Source organism: Tympanuchus pallidicinctus, unplaced genomic scaffold (assembly GCF_026119805.1).
Source record: "Tympanuchus pallidicinctus isolate F22 unplaced genomic scaffold, pur_lepc_1.0 scaffold3, whole genome shotgun sequence".
Taxonomy (NCBI): Eukaryota; Metazoa; Chordata; class Aves; order Galliformes; family Phasianidae; genus Tympanuchus; species Tympanuchus pallidicinctus.
The window spans coordinates 86046095-86063564 of NW_026294747.1; the positions used below are offsets into that span (position 1 = coordinate 86046095).

General features: G+C 34.0%; 1 protein-coding gene across 4 annotated transcripts in view; it reads right to left on the minus strand.

The window, feature by feature from the left end:
* The window catches only part of DGKB (diacylglycerol kinase beta), a 328785-nt gene that overhangs the window by 199525 nt on the left and 111790 nt on the right, over nt 1-17470 (minus strand). For all 4 annotated transcript variants that reach the window (XM_052695392.1, XM_052695389.1, XM_052695393.1 and 1 more), the window contains 2 exons: nt 14476-14549; nt 8288-8362 (listed from right to left, as the gene is read on the minus strand). In XM_052695392.1, the coding sequence (XP_052551352.1) occupies nt 8288-8362; nt 14476-14549 (149 nt within the window). The remainder of the gene's footprint in view (nt 1-8287; nt 8363-14475; nt 14550-17470) is intronic.

Consider the following 17470-nt stretch of genomic DNA (forward strand, 5'->3'; position numbering starts at 1 on the left):
TTTTCATAAGCAGGCATCCTCACCATGTGAGTAAAAGTAATCTTTTCCTGTTGATTGTATACTTAATCTTCATCAAGAAGAATATAATTTTCCAAGAAAAAATGAGGGACTGAAGAATTTGACAAAAATATCAAACAAATTCTCAGTAAGATTCATTCATATTTCCCCTCGTGCATTTTGGTTGCATATGCAGTGAATTTCCCAAACAATTCATTTATGTCATAGCACATCATTAAATACAAATGACTTTTTATAAGTTTAAAGGTAAAAGCAATATATATGTTATATAAAAAATACAGAAATATAAATACACAAAAAAAATGTAAGTTACAATATTCCTCATATTAAATACTTGTACACATAAACAGATTATATAAGCATACTGCCACATAAACAAGACGGGCTTCTTTATGTACATCAATAGCAAAAGCAAGTCTGAGGAAAATGTGGGCCCACTGGCAACAGAGGACACTAAGGAGGCAGTTACTGAACATCCTCCTTGCTTCAGTCTTTACTGATAAAACTAGCTTGCAAAAGGTCTGTTTTACCAAAAATTTTATCCCTACATTACAAGAAAATTCTTTTTTTTTTTTTTTTTTTTTTTTTTTTTTAATATTTAGACGTTATTTTATATGGAGTTGATTTTTATAGATACTATAGTGAATAGCTTTCCTAAATCAGCAATTCAAACAGTCAAATAATAGCAAATAGCAGCACTAGAAAGGTACACAGGAACATTGTGCTGAAACAGACTGTAAGCCAAGTAACACCTATTCTTCAGTCTCTTGCAAACAAGCAGCAAGAAGGACGAGCAGAACTGCTCCTACTGACATCTACTACAGAACACGACACTTCTGATATATTAAAGAATAAAAGATAAGAAGACAAATATAATGAAATACAGAAAGAAAACAAATGAATGGTTGCATTCTAAAGCCTTAGAATAGCATCACATTTGCTAGGAAAATTGTTTGATGATATCATTCCAGTTCTACTGAATGGATATAAACAATCCCCAGATTTTGTTTATGGAAGACATGTGATTACATGTAGTTTTCTATCATCAAAATTAAGAGCATCTAATTCCTTTCTGATGGTGAAATTCTTGTACCATTAACTGCTGCCTCCTATTTTTTTTACAATACCTCACCATTTTACATGTTCCAAAAACATGTAGATAAAAAACCTAGAATTAAATTAGTATTTTCATGTTAGAAGATCCCTTGAAAGTTGACCTGCTTAAGTCTAAGCAAGTTTCTCATCTTCTGAAAGTAAAACAAACAAACTGATTGACAACAGCCAATAATTTTATTTTGCCAGATACAAGGATCTTGGGAAGAGACAATTATTCAGTTTCTGCTGTTTTCCACCTGGAAAATGGCAACTGTTTCAACTAACTAACTAACTAACTAACTACTCCAGTTCAGTTGTTTCAGATTTACAAAACAAACAGCAACATCAAACATCTCTACATCATAATTTTGTATTTAAGTGATATAGATTCCTTTTCATTTTTAGTAACTCCTGTCCCATTCACATTGGCTTCAAAGGTTTTGAGACAATAACATAATATTCAATCAATAAATACATGAAACTTTAAACTTGTAAATATTTTTTCTTAAGATGTGGCATAAATCCAAGTCATATTATTAAAATTTTCTTGAATGAATATATCTATAACTTTACCATCAGTATGGTATGGTAATTATGAGTGAACTAGTACTGGAAGAGAAATTACACTGTGTATGAATGGAAGTGAAAGATAAACATCCACCCCAAACACCACTAGCTCAAAGCAAATTAGTCTGCTAAACCTTTGCAAATGAATTTAGACTAATTTGTTAGATATCTCATACTTCCAGATGAAGCTTGTAACTAGGAAACTTTGTCCATTTGTGAATTCACAATGTTGGGTTTAATCTACCAATTTCCAGATGAAAGCAACAAGTTGAAAGGCAAAGCAATTACGTTGTTGCAATGTTTACTCCTTTATTGTACTGACCACGTTGCTGCCATTTTACCAAACAAAACAAACACAATCCCTGACAAATGGTTATTTACTTGACTATACGAATGAAAGCTTAACACAGTTTTTCCTTTTGTAGACTGACAAGTTGAGCTAGCCGTGTAACTGGACAACACCACACACTTTATCCTCATTACAATGCTCACTGACAGTGTTGTGTACATTATGCTGACATTATTCATGACACAATAATTGCAGTAAATCACTGGAAAAAAAAAAAAAAAAAAAAAAAAAAAAAAGTGCCAGTGAATCCAGGTTATCATAATACGGGGCCAAATATTTCTCTCCAGGAATGACATTTCAATGTACATAAAAGTTAAATGCCATATAGGCATTTCATAGCTGAAAACCTTGTTTTCAGTTAATGAATTCCTAAGATAAAAGTTGCTGGCAATTTCAAATGGTTATCTTGCTAAGGATAATGGAATATTTAGAAATTATATGTGTATATACACACACACACGCATCATACATACATCACATGTACATATATGTATACATATATCCCTATCGAGCAATATATGATCACATGTGATCATTGAGAAACTTTCTGATTATAGAGGAAAATTTACCAGAAAAGTAATTTAATGACTTATGTCAGGTATTAGACACTGAAGACATCAACCCATACCTTGAACTCAAAAATAGCATGAATATGTTTTGCCCTGTTGCTCAAGATGCATACCAGAATATTTTCACAATGTAGCAATACAGTCCATAGAGAGCCCAAATTATTCAGATACAGATACTGAACAGTAATGTCATTGTCGAACTTATGCTCTTTGCAAGACTGAAATTTTCTTTACTTGTATAATACCCACAAAATGCATAGCAGCCTCATTAGTTTGAGAGAAGGGAAAGGAGAATTAATGTATGCTGGGTATTACTAGGTGGAGGTGGAGTAAAGATGCTGGATGGTGTAAGTACAGTGAATTTCAGAAAGTACTTAATAGCGGTATTCAAAAGCTTAGTTTGAAATGACTGAGAAGAGGGAACCACTTCAAGAAGGCAAAGGTTGGACAGCAAACTATGAGGGATACTCCAAAAATAATGCCTTCTATTTTATTATGCTGGCCTACCATGTTAGAGGCAGATGTTGGTAGAATGGCAGTAGAGATTAAACCTTCCCATCAATATTTCCTCACATTTTGTTGCTGTGTGCAGATGGCTGCAGAGAAGACAGAATGCCATCTTACATGGAAGTGCATATGAAGCAAAGGTGTGGAATGAATTCTTCCATGTATAAAAATTTGCACCCATCCTCCATGTTTATGGAGACCAAACAGTGGATGTAAGCACAATGAGGTGGTGGGTGGCATATTTCAGCAGTAGCAACAGTGGGTCACCTTCACTGCTGCAGTTTTTTATGAGTGTGGCATGCAAATTCTTGTTTAATTCTGGTAAAAATGCATAGCAAACAGTGGTCCCTATGTTGAAAAACAGAGTTTTGTAACTGAGAATTTCTTCTTTCAAATAGTGTTACTGTGCTCCTTGTAACTGCTGTGGTTTCCATGGAAATAAATAGGAGGCATTACTTTTCTAGCAACCTATATAGTAAGGAGGCTAAAGATGAAGCAAAGCCTTTTCAAATAGATTTCAGACAACAGGTTGTGGTAGATTCACCTCTGAAAAACTACAATGGATAAGAGAGGGATGAATTATTCTGGACCATAACTTTAGCAGTGTAGTATAGAAACTGTTGATATTCACAGTATTTGAAGATTGTGCTATGCATATTGCAGACATCCCTTTTACAGGTAAAAATACACTTAAACAGACAAAACCAAAGAGTAAGTTTCACATGTTAAGACTCACAGAATTCTACTGATTTATGTACAGTACAATCATAACTTAACTGTAGACAACAACTAAACCACACTGGCTTGTTCTGTCTTTTGGAAAACAAACAACAACAACAACAAAAAGCGTATATATATATATATATATAGTTCTCTTTCAAAGAAATATGGATCAAGTCCAAGGTTTTCTTCAGGAAAAAATAACTGTGCAATTATTATCTCCTCAAAGTATTATAGGTGTATATGTCTTCTCACAATACTCTGTAAATTCCCAGTGTTCAAACAGCAAAGAAATACTCTAGCAATCAATTCCAATAATCAGGGAAAATAGTGTAATTTTCAAAATAGGCCTACTGCTTTGTGAAGTTACAAAGGCCCAGGTGCTGTAGATTCCCAGCTAAATTACACAGCAAGCTGTAGGAATTCAGTTTGGCTATCCTGGGCATCTTTTAAGCTGACAGAATTTACGGTTTAAAAGGGCTGGCTGATGTAAACTTGTGGATAGAATTCAAAAAAGACATGCTCTCCAAATTAAATGGTTAAGGGACTTACAAAGAAATACAACTTTAGTGGATATAATTTCTATTATAGTGTATAAAAATAACATAAATTAGACATTTTAAATAATAGTCTTAAGGGAACAGGAACCTTTTCAGAGGGACAAAGCCTTTGGGAAATGGTGACCTCTCAACAGAGCCATGTGGGTCTGTGGCTGGCTGCTATTCATCCAGCTATTATTTACCTCTCTGAGAGGTGAACAATAACCGAATTTCAGATTCTTGAAGATCATTAAATACACAATAACAGTTGTTGTCAGAAGTAGAAGGCTCCTATAGAGATGTAACAACCAAACAGGGAAACTCTTTTCAAGGCTAAAAACACAGGTGCTAGGCACAAATTACACAATGTATCAGCCTGGCAATTTTCATGTCACTTTGTTAACTGTGGCAGTCTGTAACTGTGGAGTATCTTTTATGTCTGCCTTCAGCTGTCGAGTTTACAGGGCTTCTCCAGCTCACTCGAATCTCTGCTCCCAAATAAAGAATGTCTAAACCATTAATTATGACATCAATGTTTAATATATATTGTTGCCCTTTGGCTGAGAGCTCCTCAGTTTTCGGGTACGGCAGCAGGTTAACTTTTATTGTTGTAAAAGAATCAATGCCAGAAAGTCAGCTCCATTGTGATTTATTTGCATCATGGCCATATTTTTATATAGATTATGTATACGAGTCTTGACACAAAGAGCACTGGAATCCTTAGCTTAAATATGTTAAGCAGCTAAAAGAAGTGTCTTTGCTGCTGTCCCTGCAGTTCTCCAAGTATCACCATATCTATTATGAAACTAGGTGACATATCCACTTCAGTAATTGGACATTCAGATGGCAATACTAAATTTCCTGTCAGCTTGTTCAAAACATTTTCCTGCTGACCCGCTACCCATCAGCACATCTACTGGAAAATGCACAAGTTCTGATGTTCCAAAACATTCATTTAGTATTTATTTTAATTTTTAATGATTAATATTGAAAGGGAAAGTGGAAAGTACTAATTCCAGTTTTCAAAGAAATTTGAACATGGGACTCCACTAGTGGCCCTTCTTTCTCTGGGCAAAGACTGTTTGTTTTTGTTTTGTTTTTTTTTTTTAACCCTGTTCCAGCTGCATTGTGCAAAGGAATCTGTTATTCCAACACAATGCCATGAGAGAGCATGGCTATTCCCCATTAGAGAGGAATAACAAATGACCTAGAATTACTGAGTCATTGACATTTTCAAAAAATACTGTAGATTCACAGTACCCTAACATTTAGGATTTTTACAGGTTGCCCAGTTCCTTTAGTTTTTCCCCACTATCTACATTTTCAACTAAAGGGAACTGTAATTATTAACTCGGAGTAACCACAGATGTTTAGAACTCAAGATAGAAAACTTACAAATGCTATTCTCAGTCATTGACAGTATATCATTAGAAAGACAGCCTCCTAAATAACTAATTTGTGGGTTAAAACAAGCAGAAAACACGTAAATTCTACCCTAATCATATAAAAATTTTATAGGTTGAGTATACATGTTTGAAAGCAGTGTTCAAAAGAAAAAAAAAAAAAAAGAACATAAAATTTATTTCAATAATCATAAATGCATTAAAAGAAATTCACATTTATTCCTTTCCATTCTGTAATAGTAATTGGCATAAGGAATACACTTTCATTTATCTCCATGTTGTGCAACCCCCTCTCTCTGTTTCCCTCTCTGTTCCATGCAAATGACAATACTAAATAAATGTAACATTTTGACTGACAGTTCAGCATATCTGGCATTGTGGAGACTGATGAGTGAGTGGACAGATGAATGTACAGGCAGACTTTACTAGGCAATCCAGCCCCCACAGAAAGGGAAACAAACACTGGCAAATTAAATACACAGTGTATTCAACTGCATGCTTTAATGGACAAATTACATACAGAGTACATAGTATTGCCAGAGGCAAGAAGTGATGGTAAGAAATGAACTGGAAATTTAGGATTATTTACTTCTGTGTAATGAATTAAAAAAAAAAAATACTAAAACAGCTTTAATAAAATGAAATCTCAGTTCGTAAATTAATCAGAAATTGCCTCAAAGTGACTCTGAAGTAAAACTGTTTAGATTCCTAATATGAAGAGAAATGGAAATATTTCCTAAAACCACTGTTCTAGTTCAAAAGTTTAGAGCTTAAATTGCTTTCAGTACGGGTCTGAACTTAACACTGCCCTCTTGTGCTTCTTCTTCAAAATACATTTTTTTTTATCACAAGATAATGAAAACCAAAGAACAGTTATAGCCTGAAATGCAGCCAATAATTGGTGGGTGGTTTTGTTTGTTTGTTTAAGTTTTGATGAACTCAGATTAATTTGAAATCAAGTATTTCATTTATTTTAAAAGTTGCTCTCTTAATCTCTCAGCATGACGTTTCTATTATGCTCTTTGTAAAACAGTATCAGTTACTATTTTTGTGTCAGACAAAATTTTTTATAAATTCCTGAAATAACTTTCTGTATTTTTTTCAAGTCTGCTTACTTTTTGTATCACTTAAAATTTCCATATGCTTCAAGATGAGTGTAACAAGACACAAATAATGTCTGAATAAACAAACAGAAGTAACATTCTGTACAAGATAAAATTAGAGACATGGAAGAAATCAGGCGACTCATTATTTCTGTTTTCTGAGCAGATTTTGTAACATTTTGCAGGTTGTACACTAGCCACACTGTAGCACAATGTACACTGAGAATTCTGACTTCAAACAAGGTTGGAGCGCTTTTCACTTTCATCAACACATTTTAAGTCTAACATAACACATGAATGGACAGTTAATACAGGATGGTTTTAATAGAGAATAATTTCCTGTGTATTTAGCTTTAAAATAAGCAGCGCTGACAGAAATTGTTAGTCTATTATTTTCAGTAATACATCAATGACAACAGAAATACAACACTGCAAGGCACAAAACGTGCATTTCCACTGCCACCCTTTACTTCCTTCAATTCAAAAACAAAACTAAAATCCAAAGATTCAAAAAATAAAAAAGGAAAAACTAGATACTCACTATACATAAACAACAGCACAAACCTCATATTGAACACATCTCCTAACGTCTTTCTTGAATAATATAATAACTTTTCTCGATGTAAAATTTCATTTATCAGTGATGTAACTAAATAATACTGAACTCATACACACAAAGCTATTTTGATGAGATGATCAGTGCTGTCCTGTTTTCTTCTATCAAGGTATATGCTACTTTAAAAGGTGACAATTTCAAGTAGCAAAAGTTGGCATTTGATATATTGTCAATATTCTCCATGCACATTATTACAAAATTGAAGAGTCATGGAAGAGGCATGTTAGCTGACTGACTGCAACATTGATTCAGTTAACAATGAATCTCAGAAACTCACCCAAACTGAGCCCCCATAAAATGTCACTGCCAACATAATCTAAGTGTTCTAGTCATTTTTTGTACCCCTACATCCCAAATATTATTGACTGAATGAGGAAAGCTCAGCCAAGGTAATCTGAAGCAACATTCCATATCTGACATGCAAAAGAATAAGCATATGTATACATATGTATACATATATTCATACCCTACGTATCACACAGAAACTTATGTGTATGCACAAATGTTTTGATGTAAAAGAAAAATGCAGATAAGCCAGGTTGCTAAAATAGCAGTAGAAACTTCAAAGAAAATGACATTTACCACAGTTCTTACAGTGTACTGCACGTTTATCAGTAAAACACATGATACACAGTTCTATTTGTACATGTAAATAAATAATACCTGTAAATTTCTGCAGCCATTCAGAGGTCTGTAGTGCTGATACATTCTAAGCATGCTCTATGTGCCTCAGTCTGTTTATTTGATTATGTTGCATTTCATTAAATGAGTTCCTGGTAATAATATTAACTGTAGACTTACCCTGGCATTGGTCCATTTCCAGCAAGACTATAAACTTGACGAGGATTTAAAAGGTACTGAAATTTTCTATAAATTCTAAAGAAGTCAAAGAGACAGAAAAAGAAAATTACTTACATGGTTTTGTTGTTCTTGAGTTTGTTTGTTTGTTGTTTATTTTTTTGATTTTTTTTTTTGTCGGTTTTTGCTTGTTTGCTTGTTTTGTTGGATTTGTTTGGTTTTTAAACTAACCAAAGGACCAAAGAAGTTTAAAGCAGCGTTTGAATTTCGGGATCTTATTTATACACAGTGAAATAAAATGATAAATTTGAGCACAATCCCCACAGTTATAGGGATAAAATTAAATGCTATAAACTACTTACGATACAAATACAAATGCTGTATACCCAGACAGAAGTAAAATAGGACAAGGGGGTAGGATGACAAAAAAAGGTGAATAAGCAGAGCATTGGGAAGAGCACTTAGTTTATTATTAAAATACTTCACAGAAAAGGAGAGATTTATCCCTGAGATTAACACAAAATTAGATTCTAATTGTAGAACTACAAATTGGTTCTGTAACCCAGCAAAAACATCTCTGTAGCTTGAAAAACATCCTGAGAAAGCAAATCTATTCTCAACTAGAGTTGGATTCAGTTAGTGAGAACTCACATCTCTTTCAGATTATATTCAAATGGGAAGAAAATGAAAAAGGTGTAAAACTGTTGTTTAAGTTTAAATAAAGTAAATTTAATTGAAGTATGCCTAATTAAAAATGATCTGAATAATAGGAGAGAAATGATACAGAAGGTAAAACATTGTCCTATCCCATAAAAAACCTCCCTATTTCAAAAATATTTCAAAATTTATTTCAAAAAATATTTCAAAAACTGTAACTTTACAAATTTGAGGTTATGTGTCCTAAAAGTAAGACAAATATTTTCATTCTTCAGTACAAAGACTAGAAATGTAGTTTCCTTCACTGATAACAGTGTTGTACCTCCATGGTTTCTTATAAAGAAGCACATGAGTTTGAGCTCAGAAAGAATGAATACCTGAAAGAATGATATCTGGGATCTATGACAATGGTTTGAATTATTAACTCATTTATCTGCTTTTAATTTTAATGCTTATGTTTTCCAAGCTACTTAATATCCTGATGCTTTTTTAAAAAAACTTTTTTTCCCTCCCCATTGGAAGATATCTCCCTTTCTTTTTACTGACCTAAGTAAAACAGAAGGATAACAGGAGCTGAATTTATTTAAAAATGACAACACAGTTTGAAATTCAAAACAACAAAACTGTCTAGACACAATCTATGTGTCTAGGGATTGAGGAACTACATATATATGTATACTGAAGAAATGCACAATTTATCAGGTTAGGTGGAAGAAAAGGATGTTACAATACTGAATACAAGCAAATTCATAACTACATACAAAACTCCAAATTTGAACATTTTCTTAATTTCTCAATCATTTAGTATATCAGCTTCTTCATAAAGCATTATGTCCAAACACACTGAATACAGTTTATTCCTGATGCCACTGATGACAGAAGAAGTCAATGTGAAATGACTGGTTTCAATTGCCAGCATGCACACTATTATCAAATGTTGTGATGACAACTAAATCAGATGTTCAACTGTGGATTTACAAGACAGTACACTTTCAATCCATATGAAGTATCTTACTGACATAAAAAGATCCCTTTTTAAATTTTTCTGTTAGCATGCGTGAGTTGCTTTTTCATGATACAGGAATTAATTGGTCAAATTTAATTTAACCTCTGCAACTGACAAGGAGTTCTTGAATAGGATAGTTAGGAAGTCCTAAAGGGTTGTTATTTGCCTAAAGGTTAAGTGCTATAAAACACAGTAGCCACAACCTAAGCTTACAGTACTGTTATGTAAGGTATCAGAGAAATGCTACAACAGCCTTCCTAATACAGAAGGAGCAAGGTATCTCTAACCAAAACCTGGAAGTCACCTGAAGCAGTAAAGTTATTAGATTTAATTATTTTTGAATCATTGTATGCCTTCCACAGGTCCTAAGTGAACATCAATACCAGATAATCACTCTTTAATGACGCACTGCAAATGACACGTTGTGCTGTAAGTTATAATACATTTAAGTATACTAGTCTGCATAAAATTCATAACTTGATCATTCATTTCAGTGACACCAAAGGAGAAGAAACTGTCTATAAAAGTTTGCCTTTGTACTAAAATGTAACTAGATCTGACAGCGTGACACATTGAAGACTGGTAAATGGACAATGATTTAGTCTTCCAGTTTTATGTGTGCAGTACTGAAAAACCTACTTATACTGACTTGTCTGTAGACATGTTGCCTCTGTATTTAAGGAAGGAACCGAACATGGTTATCTTGTGACTGAAGATTTGCTCAGACAGAGCCATGAGACAGCAAATTGGGTAATGTTACAACACAGCATTTTGTGATGGCAATATCAGCTGGCTTATTAAATGGACACTGGCCACTATGGCCTCCAGGTTGTTCTGAATCCATGATAATTCGACAAACAGGTCTATTTCTGTAACTGTTCATAGGGTCATTCTGTATTAATTAATAAATTCAAGCCAAAATTCAAATCCTAAGTAAAATTTTTTGTTGTCATTTCCTCCCCTGCCCCTTCACTCCCTCCTCCTGTATCTCATTAAATCAGGCCCAAATTTCTTATGAATCCTACAGCAGCTGTATTAGCATAGCTGAGGTGATAAAAAATTACAGCAGGAGTGGCCAAGAGGGATGGGATCACTCAATAATAGCTTTGCTGCTGAAGAAACTACTTCTGACTGCTTGGGCTGAGTTAGACTGAGCCTCTTAAAGTAATAAGATCATTCCTTTAGAGACAAAAGAAATGGATAGAAACCAGTAACTTAGCAATTCAGAACTGCAGTAAAGTTGACTGCATTGGAGAAAAACCTGGCCACAGCAGAGCTCTCTGCCATCTGGGAAATGCAACATTTTAGAAAGAGAGCAAAGAAGCCAAGGCCTCCACCTTGAAAATAAAAGAATATGGGCAATTTCTCCCACATATAAAACATTTTGGAAGGATCAACTGAAAATGATTCCGTTGAAATATTGTCTCAATGCTAAATGAAAGATTAGAAATCCAAACTAATCACAGAGCAGAGGGAAGAAATACTCTGAATAAAAGTTATTAGAAAACAACAAAGGTCAAAGATAACATCAGCCTATACTGCAAAGACACTGAACGTAGAGTCAGCAGGAAACGTCAGTGTACGGAAGCTGATCTCCAGTGCATCCAACCGCACATTTGTCAAGGAAACAATTGTTTAAACTCACCTGCTGGTCAGGCAAATAAATTGGAAAATGGGGAAGGGGAAAACAAAGTAATGAGTATGGCAAAACAACAGCATGATTTAGATTCTAGCTATCTTATTGGAGAAGCATTACCCTTAACAATAGCAGTGTTTAGAAACACTACAGCCCATAACTAGCTGTATATTCTTACATAGCCAGTTGTATATTCTTTCTGTTGAAATCAATTATTCTGTCCATGAGGTACTAAGTGCATTCACTGTATTCTCTGATTATTGAAAGCTACCATCTTAATTTGTTAGATCTTAAACTCAGGCAAACAGGAATGTTAGCTATGGGGTGAAATGAATGTACTCTTTTTTTTTTTTTTTTTTTTCCGGACTAAATGAAGCAAGAAATGTTCATTCAGAAATGTGCATTCACTGAAAACAAGCTATGATGTGATTTGTCCTGAGAAAGATATCTGACTGGCTTTGCTGAACTCCTATCCAACTTCATTTTTAATTGAAATCTATTTGTGGTATGTGAAAGTTTTAAGCTCATCAACTTTAATTCCAATTTGCAATTTTCTCCTTAATAAACATTAAATTACACTTCAGTTCTAATTTATCACTTACATATGGATTATACACTGTACTAAACTGATAAAGTCCAAAATAAACTTGTTTAAATTCAGTTATATTTCAGGTGATGGGCAATAATATTAATCTATTTAGAAGAATATACAACTGGATTATTTTCATAGCATTCTATTTTTTTTTTTTCAGTTATATCTGAAAATAATGCCATTAGTTTTTAAAAGAGAAACCTACATAAGGGACATGATATTTATCACTATACCTTCTGCAAAACTGGTTTTCTAACAATTCAAGCTTTAAAACACATCAATAAGGTAATCTGTATGATTGTTGAGAAAGTAGCTGTGGTGTCTGAATACATTCCTTCCACATGTTCCTTTCTCACCACACCTCTTTTTCAACACTCAAAAACCATAACAAAAGCATTTAGCTTTGTTTCTTTAGAGCAATCCTCAGTCCCTTCCTTTGTGCTTTAGAGATTTTTTATTTATTTATTTATTTTAGGGGCAAGAGGGAAAAAAATATACAAAAGGAAAAGGCAAGAGTACTGTTTAGGGGAGTACATTTATTCAACTGGTTATCGGATGGATGAATGCAATCTCTGTAAGTCTAAGAGCAATGAAATGGGTTGGGTTACCATATGGCAAGGCATAAAATCTCATACAGGGAACTGTGGGAACACTGGAGCCTTGACAGTATCTGCAGTAACCTTTCTGTGTTCGATGAAAGTCAATTAGAAATCATAACTCAATTCATCATGATCTCTCAAATAGAGAAAATCCTAAAGACTGGGAAACAGTTCTCAAAAAAGCCACTTTGATTTCAGTGAATCAAGATAATGAAATTCTCATCTACAAAAATCAGTGGAGGGTTTTTTTGGTGTTTTTTTTCCCCCCATTCCCCCATCACCTCCCAGCCTGTTTTGGAAACTGTGTTTTTGTTACAACCTATCCTCTGCTCCTACTGATATCCCACTGCTATATACTTCAGTGTGTAATACCACTTTAAGGTAACAGTGTTAGTGAATAAAGTGAGATTCATTTTTTTTTTTAAATTCAAATAACCTCTGTGATCAGTTTGGCACCAGTAACAATTGCATCAAAATAAACTGGAGAGCGTCAGATTGCAATTTGTGAATGGAAACGGGAGCTCTAACCGGAGAAAATGTTTCAAATTTGCTTTTATGCCAGAGAATATTTAATATTTCATGACGTGCCTCGTGTGTATCAACTTCATTCAGATAGTGAACTTGAGACTAATTCTGAGCTGGGGACTGAAAACTGTGAAACAGTATTTAACTAATTTGTGCCTAGGTTATGACTAAATAAGTATGGCTCTCAAATGTACTTCTTATTTATATTCTTCCAGACTGGATCTCTGATCTACTCACTTCCTATCTGAACTCTAAAAAAGGCAAACTGCATGCTACTGCATCACCCCTACAATGCTCCTGACTGCCCATCAGGACCACCAAATGCTATGTTTGAAAAAAGAATGTTTTATGGTCAACTGTTGGTTTGTAGCATATTCTTATGATTGCAGAGGTAGGTATGGTGAACCTTTTGGACTAACCATCTTCAACGTAAGTGGCACTGTTGACATTGCTGATATTCAGGTATATCAGTACAGGGAACAAATATCCAGCTTCTAGATTCTAGTATCTTCTTTCAGAGGACTTTGAGTGCAGTTTTGGTTAGATGAGCATCAGCTCTGAGAATTGTCCTTACAACAATTCTTAACCCCTCTTTGTTGGATGGCTTTTGAAGAGACAGTGTTTCAAAGAAACGGTCTAAAGGAATCAGCATTAAATTGGTAGGGAAAGTTGACTCAAGTACTCAATTGTTCAAAGCTTTAGAAACACACTGAATCCCTCCTTTTTGGTATTCACATAATCCAGTACCTATGTATCATCTTCAGCTTGATCTTGGCTAGATGACTAACATTTTCAGGACTTAAACGATAAATTACAGCAATGACACCAAAATAAAAACATTCTAATTTAGAAGTTACAATATAAAAGTCAAAATGTAACAACACGTCTGCATGCAAATCACACAAAATCATACAGGGAATATAAGTTCTCCTTCTGATGTTAAATTAAACCTAGAGCTTGTTCTAGTTTTTAACTGTAGGATTTCTAACTGTATGCTGGTGTGTACCTCTTCTAAACAGGGCAACGATATGTCAAAACTTGAAGCACACCATTATAAAAAATATTGAAATTTTGGACTTTTCACATATGAAGCCTTAAAAATCATTTTAAAATATATTACAGAAATTAGAAGGGAGAGAAAATGCAAGAGAGAGAGAGAGAGAGAGCAAGTCTTACCTTTCTCCTTGTTTTCCACCACTTTTAGGATTGACAAAAACTAAAAGTGGATGAGTGCCTGGAACTGGAGTGATCTAAAAGGAGAGAATAACACAGCTGCTCATTAATGCTGTGTTGCACTCTTTTTTTCTTATAGCAGACAGAAAGCAAAAGGCTTAATGCAAACTACATTAAGTTCTGTAACCTAGCTGGCAGCAATTCTACAATTTACAATAACACTTAATTTATATACATACGTATATATATAAAACTCGTAATTTGTGGCAAAGTAATACATACTAATACAATTAAATACATGTATATACACACACGTGTTTAATGCTAGGTGTCCATAATACAACTGTGATGTCATTTTAACCTGTAATTCCATTGGAAACAATACTGCTATACGTAGGTTATATCTGTCAATATCTTCTCAATAGAGAAGAAAACTTCAAATCTAAGAAATACATGATTGATTCTGACAAAATAATAATTTCCTATGGAAAAAAAGCTATGAAGAAACTGCATTTTGCAGTGAGAAGAGGAAATGACACTGTACTATAAAGGTGAAATAAAGAATGATGAAATCTTAAACTCCATGTAGCTGTTTTTTAATTTTTAATAAATGACAGAAAATTGCAATATTTGATATGATATGAATTCATATGCTTTAAAAATGTTACAAACAGAATAATAACCAGCTCCTCTGAACAATTTAGAAAGCTTGAAATTTTAAAGGAGAGAAGAAAACACAAAAGAAGGACAAACTATGGCTTACAAACTAACTTCTTCCTTCGAAGTAATAATAATAATATCAGATGGTATAAAACCCAAGTGTTCACTGTCATTGCTCTATGTAAAAAAAAAATAAAATGTAAAAGGCTTACATAAGTCTAGAATGTTTAAAAAAATATTAAGAGTTTAAAGCCAACATCTCTGAAGTCATACACTACTTATCAGCTACAGAGATGATAAAGCTTAGGCTTACTGTTTCAAAATAACGTACTTAAAGTTCTTGCTTAAAATCATTAATCACAACTGCTGAAACAACAAAATCTTTTCATTTGAATGTTCCACAGAATTTAATTTAGGACAGAACCAAGGAACATAAAATGTCTTACAGGTATCCTGTAAACAGAGGCACATAGTCAGACATCTGAAAGCACTCTTCTTTCAGTAGCATGTGTTCAGCAGTACAGTGTCAGTTCCATCCATAACTTCATAAACAACTGATCAAATTCTGATCCAGTATTTAACACATAATAAGGAAAAGCTCCAGCAAACTTTAGAATTAAACCAAGTACAAAACTAACCCCAGATCAGATTCTGTCACTGTAGATTATTTCAGTATAGTGGTGCATGTTGAAACATATATCAAATTACAGGATATAGTGAAGTTTGTCATATATTTAATTTTTATCTACTGTTTTAATCAATTTTAGTTATTTAGCCAATTCCCATGATGTTTGTCCCTGTGAACTACGTGTAAACCAATGGTGTTCATTGTGACAGAGATGGACTACCTACTGAAATCCCTTAGGATGCAGGTTAATTAATGAGACTCATCCTAAGGTTATACATGATCTATTACTTCCTCTAATTAGAAATAATAATCCTGATCATTATGCTGGTTAGCTGGAAAGAAGTAAGATGAATGTGCTTAACTATGATTAATTGTCTTTAAGTCGTACAGATCTCCACTGTCACTAAGTTATCTGCACACAGCTGTCTGATGGAAGGAAGGATTGGTCATGATACTTTTCTCAACAAAAACTTAGATTTGAACATATATAAAATAAAAATACTTTATTTCAGAACTTTACTATTGCAGGTAAGTTTAAGATCATCAAAAAACAATAATTGAATAAGTAGTTTGTGTTCCACTCAATTCTAAAATAATGTCTTCCAATTATTGTTTTATAGCTTTTCTAAATAATATAGATTTTTACATAATGCAATTAAAAGTTTTAGACTGAAAAGGTGAACATTTTTAGGCCTTAATCTAGAAGGATATAAAGGCAACTTCTGTGCAGTAACTGGACAAGTGACTTAAAGTTTTTGAGAACAAGCCTACTTAGTTCTATTTTGGCTGTGGAAAATATTTCAAAATTATACAATCTGTGAGTGAAAAAAAAAACCACCATAACTTCAACAGTCCCACAGATCTGTCTTTCACGATGATATCCTTTGGAGTCCATTTATCTTTCACAATGACCAGGCTTATGATCACCGTTACCAATAAAAAAAAATTTATGAAGATTGCTCTGAAAGTAATGCTTCCTATTTGTTTCAATGGAAACTATAACAGATGCAAAAAGCACATTGACACTGTTTGATAGAGCAAATTCTCAGCTTCAAAACACTATTTTTTTTCAACAGTCACCATTATTAGCTATGCATTTTCATCACATGTTGTCACTGGTAATGATGCAGTTCAGGAAACTGTCACATTCAATCTTGTATTGGTTCAACAGGACCTGACAAACTTGTACACGGTGTTCTTTCTGTTCCTGTGTGAGAATCTGTGGGGCCAACCTGGCATAAACTGTAATATTCCAACGTTGCCACCATTTCCAATGCACTGAAGATGATACTCAGCTACACATACACTTTCAGAGTTGTAATCCACTGAATTGTGCAGATGAGTTTATCAAGTTGCTCTCCATTTCACTGAGAGACAAATGTGCATGGCTGTCCAGAACATGCTTGTCATTTATGATGCTGTTGACACTACTAAAACACGTTGCTCACCACTTCACTTTGCTCTCATGCACCCTTTGGTCTCTACAGATGTTCAGTAAGTGTCGATGTATCAGTGGGTGCCATTTTTTGTGCATGAAAGAATTCAGTTTCACATCTTTGCTTCATCTGCACTTCCATGTCAGATGCCATTCTGTCAGACTGCCACACCGCTGCCATCTGCCACATGCCAACAAAATTTAAGGGAATGCTGGCAGAAAGGTTCAACTTCTACAGCCATTCCACCAATACCTGCCTCTGACAATTTGGGCCA